We start from the raw sequence: 15,192 nt of genomic DNA, 5'->3' as shown, positions 1-15,192 counted from the left end.
TGCAGAGGGATGACTGAGCAGACGAGGGACATGAAGAAGTTAGACCAGGGGGAGTCAACCTCTTTCTACCTACCGCCCACTTCTGTATCTCTGTTAGTAGTAAAATTTTCTAACCACCCACTGGTTCCACAGCAATGGTGATTTATAAAGTAGGGAAGTAACTTTACTTTATAACATTTATAAAGCAGAGTTACAGCAAGTTAAAGCATATAATAATAATTACTTACCAAGTACTTAATGTTGGATTTTTGCTAAGTTTGGCAGAATAAGTCTTTATAAAACAATTTATTTATACTATAGTTAAATCTATCTTTTTATTTCTACTTTGGTTGCTCCGCTACCACCACCATGAGAGCTGGAGCGCCCACTAGTGGGCGGTAGGGGCCAGGTTGACTACCACTGAGTTAGATCATGTAGAAGTCCGCTGAAATGCCAAGGAACCCAACTACAGCAGAAGCAACAGGAAGAAAATAAAAAGGGGTGATTAGGGGCTGGGAGGAAGGTGGGGAGAACTAAAATATTTCCACTGCAGAACCCTCACAGTGATCTCCCACATCGAAAGCAACTGAGACAATTATAAAATCCTTATTCCCTGGCCAACCCCAGAATTACTAAATCAGTCTCTAAGGATGTAGCCTAGGAAATGCTCATCATACTGAAGATGCAGGCAGCCCAGCCTAAGAGGGTCTTATGTTTCCATATACTGAGCGACTGAGCTGTGGTGTCTTTAAGGTGGGAACACAGAAAAAGGAGCTTTGTGAAGGTTGTTCATAAGTTGAGGTTTAGATATATTGAGTTTAAAGTACTTACAAGAAATCCAGAAATGAAAGTCTGATAGACAACAGGCTATATAAGCCTGCAGCCCAGAAAAGAGATTAATGCTAAAGCTCTATCATCACAGGATTCAAGGTCTTCCAAAGAAGGGATGTAGTTGAGATACAGGTGACCTGAGGAGAGAAGCCCAAAGCACACTGACACTTATGGAAGTGCACAGAAAGATGAACCTGGTAATATGAGGGTTGACCAAGAAGGATAAACGCACCTACATCCAGTTCCATTAAACCAGCACTGAACCCTATTGCCTTATTCGTTTAGAGCAAAATGAAGCTCTATACGAAACCAATTCATTCATTTCAAAGTAAAAGCTGCAATATCCAGTCCAATTAGGTATGTCAGCTGCCTATCCCAAACAAGAATTATCTGTATCAATGTCACCTGCCCATGACTTTTAGAAGACATGGACCCTTACAACTCAATAACTGAGAAGCAAATAATCCAATTTAAAATAGGCAAAGGATCTGAATAAACATTTTCCCAAGATCATATGCACATATATGTGTGCCTCCTGACTAACACATGGCCAATAGCACATGGAAAAAAAAGAGTCAACATCATCTATCCTTAGGAAAAAAAAATCAAAATGAGATACCACTCTATACCCCCTAGGGTGGTTAAAATAAAAAATACAGACAATAGCAGTTGTTGTCAAAAATGTGAAAAAACTGAAACTCTTATATACTGCTGGTAGGAATGCAAAATGGTACAATCACATTGTAAAAAGACTTTGGCATGTCCTCAAAAGTTAAACCAGGGGATTACCTTATGACTTCGCAATATGACTTCCGGGTATATAACCAGAAGAAGTGAAAACATACGTGCACACAAAATTTGTGCATAAATGTGCACAGCAGCATTACCAAAAAATTAAAATAACCCACATGTCCATCAACTGTTGAAAGAACAAGCAAAATGTGTTATATCTATACAACAAAATATTACTCAACAATAAAAGGGCATGAGGTATTGACACATGCATGAGATATGACAATATGTGTGAACCTTAACAACATTACACGAAGTGAAAAAGGTCAGTTACAGAGGGCCACATGTTGTATGATTCCATTTATAAGAAGTACCTAGCATAGGCCAATTCAGAGACACAAGAGGCATTAGTGTTCGCCAGAGGATGAGGGAGGGAGGGATGGAGATTGATTAGGAATGAGAACAGGGTATTTTTCTGGAGTGGTGAAATGTAGCAGACTTAGTGTTGGTGGTTACACAACTTGTGGGTATAATAAAACCCCTGAACTACATGCTTTAAAGGGTTGAATTTTATGGTATGTAAATCATATCTCACTAAAACTGCTTTTAAAACCACATGGATATCCAGGCTCTATTCCTAGAGATTCTTGGGCCTGGGATTGACCCAGGAATCCATACATTTAAAAAGGTAAGTGTATGACTTACCTCACTTAGTATAATAGCCTCTAGGTTGGTCTATCCATGTTGTTACAAATAATGTTTTTTAAGGGATACTCCTTCATTGCTAATAAAACATGAGATATTATAAAAAAAATAAAAAACATTAAAAATCCAGTGACAAAATTTTCGGTCAATATTATTAAAACAAAATTATTCCCATTTACAAAGAATGTTCACATATATCAACTCAATTCTTCTTCATAATTATTCCAAACTAGTAAGTGTTAAAGGTATACTTTGAACCAATGGCTTTTTACACAACATTCAGAATTTCCACAACCTCAGAATTCAATATATGGTATTTAGAACAGTTCTGAATCTAAGATCATGGCTATAGCAGTGCAATCCTCAAATATAGTTTCCTGTGAATAGGAGTCCAAATTAGTCTAGTTCTAGAATGGTCTATATACTGATTGCCACACTCATCAAATATTATAGATTTTTAGAGATTTCAGTCAGTGAAGAAGATAATATGTTGGTCATTTATGGCAAAAGACATGAATGTAAATGTCATATTAACTCTTTCCAAGGGTACAAATACTTCATAAGATCTACAAGTATAACATCCACAAATGATGGTAATAACAGATCAAATGACGATAAAAATTCTCTTGGCTTAAGAAAACTGTTTAGATCCTTCTGCAACTTCACTGAAAAAGAAAATCATTGCATAGTAGCCCTTCCTCTAACTCCCTATGATTTAGTTAGCTAAAATTCAGGATGAAGCTCTATGTAAATGTGACACTATGGTTTAACATTTAAAAACATGAAGGTCATGGAACTTAAAATGTTAGGCTTCTCACTCCAGTGTGTTCCACAGACCTGCACCAGCTACACATGGCCCAGGATCCCACCGTCAGAGCAGAAAACTGAGAAAACTTTTCCAGGCCACAGAATTCAAATTTTTGATGGTGTTGGAATAACAGAACATTTTAATGAGCTTACTGTAACAGAAGCCTGGGCACCAACTCTGGTGCCAAGACAAAGAGCCATCTCTCACACCTGGTGGAGGCCCAGCTGGTCACAGCTGACCTGCCAGCTGAACTTGTCTCTTTCCCAGAAAGCTGAAATAGCCTCCGACTTCCCTCATCTCGTTAGGCTGTGTGTTCTCTGGCTTTCTACAAATCCAACTTATAAATCTTCTTCTCATTCATTCTCAAATCCCAAACACTCATGAGTATTACCTTTACACAAAGAAACACAATTACTGAGGTATAAACCTCTAACATCTGGGTTTATATATCCCTACACACCATAGAATATGTTTTGCTGGTTTATTCTAATGCCTTATCTAGTTTATTATTTTGTCTCCATAGAAGCACCAAGGCACATTTTTAAGACTGTACTTGCTCTACCACCTTTTGAAAAAAAATAATAATTTCATAACATTTTTCCCTCTTCAACTTGTGATCAGGCAACAATATTTTTCTTTTCCCTAAAATTAGAACTTTATTCTGCTTCTAAGAAGCATGAACAAGTTATCTAAAAGCAACAAAATTTCCATTTAAGTTCCCATGGCAAAGGACTAGTATCAGGTACTGGGGGAGACAGAAGGAGAAACTGCCTATAAAAGCAGCAGCTAGAAAAGTGGAAAAATAAACAAAACACTGTTTTTAAATGTTAAACTAAAGGTTGTACAGGACTATAATCCCTGAGAAAAGGAAAATCAACAAGATAAACAATATGAATGCCATAGCTTTCTACCCATAGGGAATTTCTGAACCATGACACAGATAAGTGATCCCAAATAGAGCCCAAAAGTCTTGTTATTGAGGAAATAGAAATCCAAACTTGGGAAAAACAAAGTGATTAGAATTTGTAGAACCAAATTCCAGAGATGATAAAACCATGCAGAGAAAGAGGTCCACAAATCTGCATAAAGGTCTCCTAGGGACCCTGGCCTAGGGACCCCGATGGCTCAGTGTATAGAATGCTATACCAGCATGCTGAAGTCACAGATTTGATCCCCAGTTAGGGCACATTGGAGAAGCGATCAATAAGTACATAACTAAATGGAACAACTAAGTGGAACAGCAAGGTGATGCTTCTCTCTCTCTCTCGTTCTCTCTCCCCCCCCCCACCTCTCTCTCTCTCTCTTCCCCCTACCCCTCCCTCTTGGTCCCTCTCTCTTTGTCTCTCACTCTTTCTCTCTCTCTCCTCTCTCCCTCTCTCTCAAATCAATGGGAAAATTTTTTTAAAGTCTCCAATACTCTTTGGCTGCATCCAATCTATGAACGCATATAGTTAATTTGCCAGAGCTATGCAAAGAACAAGAGGCAAAAAGAAAAAAATAGTGCTCACACAGAACTGGGCACACCTGAGTTTGCACCAGAGTGAGGAGATCTTGTATAACACATGGGCATTCAGTAGAGAATCTAGAAAGAACATGGCTTAGTTGTGCCCTTTGGAGGCTAAAGTGAGCCTACAGTAAAAGCTATTATAGACCTACCCTTATAAACCTTCAAGATAAGCCTCAAAAGGAGCAAGCAAATCCACAAATAACTGCAAGGGGGAAAAATTCATACTCTTTGAAACAATGTAAAACTAACATGTCCAGCATTCAAACAAAACTCTATAGATATGAAAGTCAACTTCTTTCCTCTGTACCAGCAATAAACAATTGAAACTGAAATTTTAAATTGACATTAAAAAATATAACCACTTAAAATAGCAGCAAAGAAAAGCCTTATGTATAAATCTAACAAAATATGTATAGGATCTCTACGTGGAAAACTACAAATCCCTAATAAAAATTTAATAAAGACTTAATTAAATACAGAAATATTCCATGTTCATAGATTGAAAGATTTAGCATTTATAAGATGTCAATTCTTTGGAACTTGATCTGTAGATTAGATGCTATCCCAATCAAAATCGTAACAAGCTATTTTGTAGATATCAACAAACTGATTCTAACATATATACATATATATATGGCTTCTTATCGCAGAATTGTATTCCCTTTTCTATGCGTTTATTAAAACTACTTGGTTCTTCAGTAATTATTTCCTAACCATAATAGTAAAAATAACAACACATACTTAACACTTAATACACAGCCTATTCTATGTCCTTGAAGCAGCACAGTGGGGTTAAGTGACTTGCCAAGGTCACACATTGGTTAGTGAACCCCTGCATTCTGGCTCTGTAATACTTGCTCCTAAACACAGGCTACACCGGTTCTCATAATGCTCTTTGTTAACTTACAGTTCTTAGAATCAACCTATCAATCCAAAATAGGAAGGTATAGTAACAAGTATAAAACAGAACATAGCCTGACCAGGCAGTGGCACAGTAGAGTGTTGGCCTGGGATGCTGAGAACCCAGGTTCAGAACCCCAAAGCTGCCGGCTTGAGCATGGGCTCACCCGCTTGAGTGCGGGGTTCCCAGCTGGAGCATGGGATCACGGACATGACCCCATGGTTGCTGGCTTGAGCGCTGGAGCCCCGAGGTCAAGGTACATATGAGAAAGCAATCAATGAACAACTAAGGTGCTACAATGAAGAATTGATGCTTTTCATCTCTTTCCCTTCCTGTCTATCTGTCCCTGTCTGGCTGGCTGTCTCTCTCTCCCTCTCACATACACTAAAAAAGAACAACAACAACAAAAAACTATATAAATTATATAAAACAAAAATAGTTTATATATAACAAATATGTATGTTTTATATAATTTAAAATAATATAAAAATTAGCAGGGGAAGAGAAATAATGAACTAAGCTAAATTTCTTCATATTTCATACGAAGTATCATAGTTGACTTTAGGGATATACACCAGTTGTTACTAGATACTGTCTGATGTTAATAAAATATAATTTATATGGTAAGAGAGAAAAATCTAAAAACAGAAAAGTTGAAGTTGGTACATTAAGAAAATAGTAATAAGCCTGACCAGGCGGTGGCTCAGTGGATAGAGCATCGGACTGGGATGTGGAGGACCCAGGTTTGAGACCCCGAGGTCGCAAGCTTGAGCGCAGGCTCATCTGGTTTAAGCAAAAGCTCACCAGCTTGGACCTAAGGTCGCTGGCTTGAGCAAGGGGTTACTCAATCTGCTGTAGCCCCATGGTCAAGGCACATATGAGAAAGCAATCAATGAACAACTAAAATGCCACAACGAAAAACTGATAATTGATGCTTCTCATCTCTCTCCATTCCTGTCTGTCCCTATCTATCTCTCTCTCCGACTCTCTCTGTCTCTGTAAAAAAAAAAAAAAAAAAAAGTAATACTGTATAAGTAAATAAGTTTTTAGAAAAGCTAAAAACAGAAAAGGAGGGGGCTGGGAAGACCTTTGTTTTTTTACCACTTTAATTATTAAAAGTATCAGATATTATTTTATTATAAAAAATAAGTATGTATACTACTATTAGCAACAGTCGTATGCTGTAAAGAAGGGCAAAATCTGAAGAGGGTGACCTTCAGTTCTGGCACGGAAACGCAAAAGGTCAGTGAGTGCTACCAGACCATGTAACCCAGGGGTACAAAGAGAGGCACGAGGGTAAATATGTAGCATTTCACAGAATACACAGCTTCTTCGCTGATTCCTTGTTTCCACTTCACTACGGACTAAATGGCCTATCTTTGTCATAAAAACTTAAAGAGGCCTTCCTTTCATTGGTGTTAGACAACTATGAGTATCATATGCTCCATTTTTTTTTTTTTAAACAAAGAGCTGTGCAAATTCACATCCCTGGATGAACTCTACATTGGTATGACCCCGTTGAAATGTAATAAAATAGGGACTACACTTTGATCTAATGATCTCATTTCATAGAATCGACCCTACAGAAACACTTCCAAATGCTTAAAGGTAACTCTACAGGTTTTCAACTGGGCTATCACCGCTTCTACAGAGGAAAACAAAAAACCGCCTAAATGCGCATCAGTACCTGCAGAATATTTTGGTGCCATTTTAAAAAGATGAGAGACATCTATATCGAGTGACACTGACACACATGCAATGCATATACTGGGAAGTAAGTGGCCTTAAGATGTGTAAAGGAAACAGGTTTTTACCTTGTGCACTTATTTGATTTTTTTTAACCAACATTATTGTTTTTATGTTTTAAGAAATCAGAGCATGCCTCAACTATCAAATATTCGGTGTAAAAAAAAAATCCCCAAAGAGAAAAACTCATCGTCTTTGGATCAGTTCACTCTCACATCTAAGGGGGGAAACCATACAGTAACTGGCACATTACAGTCTAGGATTAGCAAAAGGGATGCCTTCACTGGTTGGGTCATTTTTTTAGTGCACAGGGCAAGAAAAGGAGGACCCATAAAGAATCGAGGCAGAACTGAGCAGTGAACACACGCGCAGCGGGGCTGACCCGGCAGTCAGGGACCCGGCGCAGGGAAGGAGCGAGGGGGAAGCGACCCTGGGTGTCCGGGACGGAGGGAACTGGCCCGCGATGCCACCGTAACCTGGGTAACGGACTGGAAATGAACCAGGTCCTGGGCGTGCGGGAAAGAAGGCGGAGGTTCGAGGACAAAGGGCAGAGGGCAGGCGAGGGCACAGGAAAGCCTAGAGGCTCGGTCGGGAGCCGCTGTCGCCGCGGGCCGCTGTCGCCGCGGGCGGTGCGGGTCTGGCCAGCAGAGCGGGGGCGGCTTCCGGAAGTCAGGGTCCGGGCCGAGCGCGCGGGCCGAGCGCGCGGGCCGAGCGCGGCGGCCGCTCCCGTACCTTCCCACGACAGCTCTCCTCCCGGCTCCCTGCGCAGGAACTTGTACCAGAACGTGTCCACGCGGCCCGGCTCCGCCCCGTCCCGCGCCGCCTCCTCGGGCGCCAGCTCCACCTCCCCGAGCCACAGGCCCGGCTCCTGCGGCGCCAGCGCCCCCGGGGCACCCGCCGCGCCCGCCGCGCCCGCCGCGCCCGCCGGCCGCAGGCGCAGGGCCCCGCTCGGCTCCCAGCGCCCCAGCTCGGGCCGCGACCCCGCGACCAGCAGCTCCGGCCGGGCGCCGGCCACCGCGGGCGGCACCACCACCCCGAACCGGAACCGCATGGCGGCGGGCGGGCGGCGTGGCTCCCGGTGCCCGGCGTCCTCGGGCAGCACACGCGGCCGGAGCGCGAGGCGACCGCGGCGATTGGGCAGCCGGCGCGGGGCCCGGACGCGAGAGGCCCGGGCGCCTGCGGGGACACGTGCGAGGCTGGCCCTTTTTTGGGCTGCATCACGCGGCGCCGGAGCAGGGCCGAGGCCGCGGACGGGGCCAGCGGGAGCCGCCCCGCGCCTGCCGGGCGGAAGCGGGCTGCACCTGCCCCGCGGGGCGGCTGGGGATGCGGAGGAAGCCCAAACGGGAAAGAAAACAGGGTTCCGAAGGAGGAAAACCTCTTATAAGCCCTACTACGATTTTTGTAGTCATCTTTCCAGAAGACTGGATGGAAATCAAGAGGTTCCTGCAGAAAAAGGGAATGGCATGTAGAAAGCAGCCGCCGTAACGGCGAAGCTGGGGGCGGATCCTGGATCAGGACTCTGTAGAGCGCCGACCTTAAACAGGTCCCTTCCTCTCTCGCGGCCCAGGCTCCTTTTCTGTAAAAGGAGGGTATAAAATAATGATCTTGAAAGACTCTGCCAACACCCGAGGTTCTCTTATTGGGGGGGGGGGGGGGAAGAGGTGTCATTCACAACCCAGAGCTGATGCAAAACCACAGTGTTTCCCTCACCTGGTCCAATTCAGTGTTTGAAATAAAACACGATCACTTTCTTTAAAAAGAACAAAACAAACAAACAAACAAACAAAAAACAACCAGGTTATTTTAGTATGTGCAAAATGGGTTTGTATTACCTTTCCAAGGTAAACTAAAGCAAAAACCTTTCTGTGATTATAAATGTAGGACGTTCACAATTTTTAAAGTGGTGTAAAAATAGAACCTTTTGGTGAAAATTGGCTTTCAGTAAAAGTCAGCAGTGTTAAAATATTTTTATGTCAAGACACACATATATAGCTATTTGGTCAAAAGAAAACTACTTACATGAGTAGTAGTAGGGCTTCATTTTTGTCCTGTTTACATATTGACTACTTTTTGATTCTTTAATAAAATTGTCTTCCTGTTCTTACATTTGTATATTCACAAACAACATAACAATCTTTTATGTGAACTAAAGATATACAGAGACATTTTACCAGTATTTTAAAGCTTGCGAATAGCGAAAGAAAGCCAAAATGTCACGCATTCTGAATAAGTAAAACAGCAAGTACAAAAATATAAACCATACAAACTCAGTCTCTCTGAAGAACAATTAGTAAGTTAATAATACATTTTACTCTTAAATATTGATATTCCACTCTGTTTGGTTAGTTGCTAAGCTTAAGGATAAACACAAAGAAAAATGTGAAGACAGCAAGGCTGGCCAAATATGGCTGATTCATTAGCAAAGCAGACATTGAATCACAGTGACATGTGAGTCCTTTTATTCAAATGGCTCTTACAGAATATTCTGAGACTAACTTGAGGATATTAAGAGTCATTTGGCTATGCAAGAACACTAGGAACTGACAGGTTAGGGCTTTCTTGTTGAAGGAAGCTTGCTGCATCTCTTGTGTACTTTCCAGATGGCATTGTTCCCACCAAGTAAGAGTATTCAGCTCTTCCAACCTGAATACTGGTCATTGTCAACCTAAACAAAGAGATATACTGAGTGTGGCAAGCTCAAAATTGTCCAAAATGTGAGTATATTCAGGAATCCAGAGGAAAACCGTAGCAAGGTATAAGCAAGTCTATTGAGGGTTTAAAGTAGGCTGCATTTATGGGCAGGGAATGTGAAGAGGGGAGAGTTCAGTTAAACAATATCTGTTACAATAAGAAACAAACAAAGAACAGTTTGAAATGTTTTCTGAGCAGACAAATTCAGTCCAGTCATACAAACAAAATTCAATTCGGTTTATTTTGCAAGATCAACCCAATCTAGGTCATTTCTTATTCATGTCTCCGGAAAACCATAAGCAAAATTTCCCAATGTGAAGTAACCACTGATAAACTCCCTATCATTTAGAAAAGTCCCATATTATCAGTTTTATGTAAATCAGGAATTTACAGGAAATCAGTCTGTCATTCTTTATGTTTTGTGTCCCTGGGGGCACATAACTGAGATATTCCATTTTATATCCTCTAGTTCCATTTTAGATTAAAATTCTTTCCAAGGTGGTGAGAGAACAATAAAGTACCTTGTGACATCTACCCCACCAAGCCCGGCAGGGACATAAATATTTTGCCATATTGTCCTCAGATCCTCCTTTTTCATAAATAAAACTTTATAGGCACAGAGCCCTCCCTCCTCATACTATTTACCTCCCTCCTTTCTGGGGAGCAACCACAATCCTGAAGTTGGCATGTGTCATTTCTGACTGTTTTTATATTCTCACAATGTAATTATGTATTTGAAAACAGATGTGGTATTTGAAATGTTTGGCATGCTAAGATCTTTTGTAACCATAATTTTAAGGTATAGTTTGGCTATTTTATTTTAATAAAATAACAGAAGTAAAGGGGAAATAATTCTTTCCACAACAATCTATAGATAAAGTAATAACAAAAAAGATAGAAAACAATATATTTGTTGAACAAACACGATTCTTCCTCTCTCATTATAAAGGCATTGAATAATTTTAGCAGTTAAAAGTTCTCCCTTTAAGCCCCTAAACAAAATCTATAACAGCTTATTTTATTACATGGATTTTAAAATAGTACAAATGTGATGGATACACAGTATATCAACTAAAATACAACTAGAAAGAAGAGGAAAAAGACATATGGCAAAGCTTCCATCTTACTTTGTCAATCATTTGAATTTGTTAACCATGAAAATTGTAACAGACATCGAGTCCTAATTATGAGCCAAGCATGTGGTTTTTATACTCGTATTGTCTGATATAATTCTCTCTCCAAGTCTATGAAGTAACTACTATTGTTATCCCCATTTTTATATGTGAGGAAACAGGCACAGAGAGGTCACAACAAGGAAGGGACAAAGTCAGTGATAAAAGTCATTCATTAAGCTTACAGTTAAAACTATATATAATACAGGCCCTGGCCAGTTGGCTCAGCCTGACATGTGTATGTTCCAGGTTGGATTCCTAGTCAGGGCACACAAGAGAAGCAACACTCCATTCTCCACCCCTCCCACTTCCCTTCTCTCTCTCTCTCTCTCTCTCTCTCTCTCTCTTCCTCTCCCACAGCCATGGCTCAAATGGTTCAAGCACATCGGCCCTGGCTGCTGAGGATGGTTCCATGTAGCCTCTGCATCAGGTGCTAAAAATAGCTCAGGTTGTGAGCATGGCCCCAGATGGGCAGAGCATCAGCCCTAGATGGGTTGTTGGAGAGATCTCAGCCAGGAGGCATGCAGAAGTCTGTCTCTCTACCTCCCCTCCTCTCACTTGGAAAAGAAAAATGAAAAAATATATATAATACACATAGTTACATTATATGTAATATGCATAATTTGATTTCCTATCAGGAAAATCATTACAGAATGCAATTAAATCCCAGCATATTTAAATGAGTAATTCTTCATTAGCTCTTAATAAATAATGAGCTTCCTGTAATTATTTCCTGTAACGAACTTCATCCTTAGGAATGATGGAACAAACGAAGCATATGCAGCAATCTAAATTTACCAATGAATCTACAAAGATAAATATCTTAGTATTTAGAATGGATTTGATATCAAGTCCTAGAAAATGATCATTCTACACCTTTATATGTTTATTTTGCTGGTAATGAAAACACAAAAGGGAAGACATTTTCTAGTTTTTACGCTGTGTTATGCACAGACCTTTTTCCTAGTTTAGTTCTCCATGTGAAGATTTTTTTTTCATTTCTAAGAATCATAACATTTAATGAAAAGGATTATTTATGAAGTCAATTTAAGGTTGGATTTTTGATACTATAAAGACAAGTTCAATTTAAAGCAAGAATAACCTCAGCAGAATCATGTAATTCTGGTAATATTTTTTAAACACCAAATCCATTCTTTTCTTGAATTTTATTTCTATGATGCTATCTTGTACATATAACTACAATATTACTTGAAGAATGGGTGATAAATTAAATTTAGGGTTTCAGGATCCAATTCAAATGTTAATTCTTTCAGAGACTCCTCAGGGAAATCTATTACTTGGCTCTTTTGAGATTTATGTTTTCTAAAGCAATCTTTCACTAGTCAGTGAGTTGTCATAAATTTTTCCTTATAATATTGTGTATGTATACAAATATTCACTGATGGAAACAACATGTCATCCAAATAGTTCTAGGACCATTAGAACTGTTAAGTTATTACTTGTTTAATGTGTCACATATACTATATCCAATTTTATAGCTGTAAAAAAATAAAAATAAAAGCAAACAAAAAACACAAACAAAAGCCTTCCAGAGAGAACTCAACTACAGCTTAGAAATGTTTGCACATTGCAGCTGATGTTTCCGAGGTTAGGCTACTTGAAACTCCTTTAGGAATGTGGAGAAGTAGAAGGATGTGAACTGTATCAAGGCTTTATCCAAAAATCCCACATTTCTCAACGATGTAAACAACTCATGTCCTTTAAAAAAAAAAAAAAGATTTTATTTATTGATTTTAGAGAGAGGGGTGGCGAGAAGTAGGAAGCATTAACTCATAGTAGTTGTTTCTTGTATGTGCCTTGACTGGGAAAGCTCCGGGTTTTGAACTGGCGACCTCCGCATTCCAGGTTGATGCTTTATCCATTGCTCCACCACAGGTCAGACAATTCATGTCCTTTTTGATACACATAAATATCTCCTATTTCCAGGCGATGCCAGTAATTCCACAACCAGCCCTCCCGACTGAGAGAGATACTCCATTTTCAGTGCGCCACCAACAGCCATTTCTATCATGCTTCCTTCTCTATAATTTCTCCAAAAAAAAAATTACTTTAAAAAAAAAATGCTCCGAGTACAAAATTACCCTGAGTGTACACCTTATCAGAAGCATTGACCAGCCCTTTGCTCACACATCCCACCCGACTGTCAGGCTGTGAAAGCCACACGCACCCCCTTCCACACTTCTCATTGAGAACCTCTAATCCACACAACAGATCCGTCTAGCCTGCGCTCTCTCAGGCATTGACCTCAGCTGACTCTTCCTAGCTTAAGGAGAGGGCCAAGTCAGGTGGCTGGACCTCAGTGTTAGAGACACCAGTTTAAAGCTTCCTTCAGATGTAAAAAGATCCTCCTAGGTCTAGGGTAACTTGAATGGCAAGCTAGTTAGCACCTTTCTCAAAATGGGTAGAAGGCTTGATAACTCAAACCCTAGGAATAAAAGCGTGTGGCTGGAAGGGATGAAGTGAAACTCCCCAGGAAACTTGCAAAGCGTTTGATAAAAGAAAAGAGGTTAGCTGAAAGTAGAGCCAGCTCCTTTATACTTCCCTGGAGAACGAAGACTGCGGAGGGCAGGAGGGCGGAAAGAGGAGGCGCCCGACAGGTGCTTTTTAAGAATCTGAATACTCTGTAATTTGCCCTTTGCTTATTTTTCTTACCCATTGAATGGGTTTATATTAAAATTATTTCAAACATAAACTGTTTTTAGATGCTTATCTGCGAGATGGGGAGAAGAAGGCAGGCAGATGGCTTGTTGGGAAAGGTTCTTTGACTTCATCATTTGAATAAAGAGGAGGTTCCCGGAGAGGCAGGTGAAGGTTAGTGGTAACTGGAAAGGAGAACCGGCGGTGAACGTTGTTGACCTTCAATAGGAAAGAAGGGATGAAGCAGAAGATTAGTAAAGACCATACATAGGTTTCCCTCAAACTGTGAGTTCCTCTAGGAAATCAGGGATGCTCTGAAAATGCAGGCGTTGCTTTGAAGAAAGGTGTACTCATATTTTAATTAATGGAACCAGCCCCTTATTCAGAGATATGTACTGTTCAAGCATACACTACGGAAGTTGTCACGGTATAATTTTCCAGTGACTTTCATATAAATTAGTGAGAGATCCAGAAGGATGGAAAACACGGGTCAAAAAGAATTCAAGATACAATATATCTAAACACTGAACGAATAGCACAATACTATCATTTATCTAAACACTGAAAGAATAGCACACTACTAGGTTAGACACAAAACTGATTTATTTCCTACTGGGCTGTAAAACTGTAACCAGACAAAAATCACTTGCATCTGTAACAGATAAACACCTACGTGATTTCATATGTAACTTTGGGGATAGGCTGTAATCAATAGTAAAAGTGTAAGGTAAACCGAGCCATGACTAGCCTTATAGTACTGAAACGCACTGCGGCAGCCTGTAGGACATACAGTCATCTTACATTTAGTTCTAAGTTTTGAATACTTTTTCTTGACGATATATAAACAATAGCAACTCCTCATTTGCACAGCTTCTCTCTTGTCTACACGGTCTAGACACTGTACTGGTTGCCTTACAAACCTTATTCTATTTAATCCTCTCATGATTTCCATTACATACTTATGATCTCCATTATACAGAAGGACCTGAGTTTTTACATTTGCTGATTTGCCTAAGGACATTCAGCTAATTAAACGACACAGACGGGATTGCACCAAACTGTGTCTGACTCGTTAGCCTCTCCAGCCAGGGACTCAGCATATGGTCATGCAGCTCAGCGCTGCACAGAGGCCCTGAGCTGAAGGGAGACCACTTGCAAAGCCTCTTGCTCTGAGTGCCCTTTTCTTCCAATACAACACTTGCTCCTTGGTAAGTAAGCCTAGTGCCACAGAGAAAATCTATATGAGGCCATAAGGGTGGAGAGTGCCCAGGTGACATATTTCACTACTCCAAGTACCACAAAGGCATTATATAAGCAAACGCCATGACTCCAAATGCATTCAAAATTTTTTTCAATAACACAGCTTAGCAAATCTCAGTATTTTTACTCATTGGGACATATCCTTAACCAAATTACCACTGTTGCCTGCCCTGTGCTGGCCCAGTGGAATAAAACGTCGACC

At 40.5% G+C, this 15,192-nt stretch overlaps 1 protein-coding gene across 3 annotated transcripts in view; it reads right to left on the bottom strand.

Moving 5' to 3' along the window:
- EPM2A (EPM2A glucan phosphatase, laforin) overlaps positions 1-8,347 on the bottom strand; it is an 82,154-nt gene extending 73,807 nt beyond the window's left edge. The window contains exon 1 of one of the 3 annotated variants that reach the window (XM_066373065.1): positions 7,942-8,347. In XM_066373065.1, the coding sequence (XP_066229162.1) occupies positions 7,942-8,260 (319 nt within the window). In that variant the 5' untranslated portion in view covers positions 8,261-8,347. The remainder of the gene's footprint in view (positions 1-7,941) is intronic. The other 2 variants (XM_066373066.1, XM_066373067.1) reach the window with 2 other exon arrangements.
- Between the last annotated feature and the right edge of the window lie 6,845 nt (positions 8,348-15,192).

Source organism: Saccopteryx leptura, chromosome 3, assembly GCF_036850995.1.
Source record: "Saccopteryx leptura isolate mSacLep1 chromosome 3, mSacLep1_pri_phased_curated, whole genome shotgun sequence".
Classification (NCBI taxonomy): Eukaryota; Metazoa; Chordata; class Mammalia; order Chiroptera; family Emballonuridae; genus Saccopteryx; species Saccopteryx leptura.
This window is presented reverse-complemented; position numbering and strand designations above follow the sequence as displayed.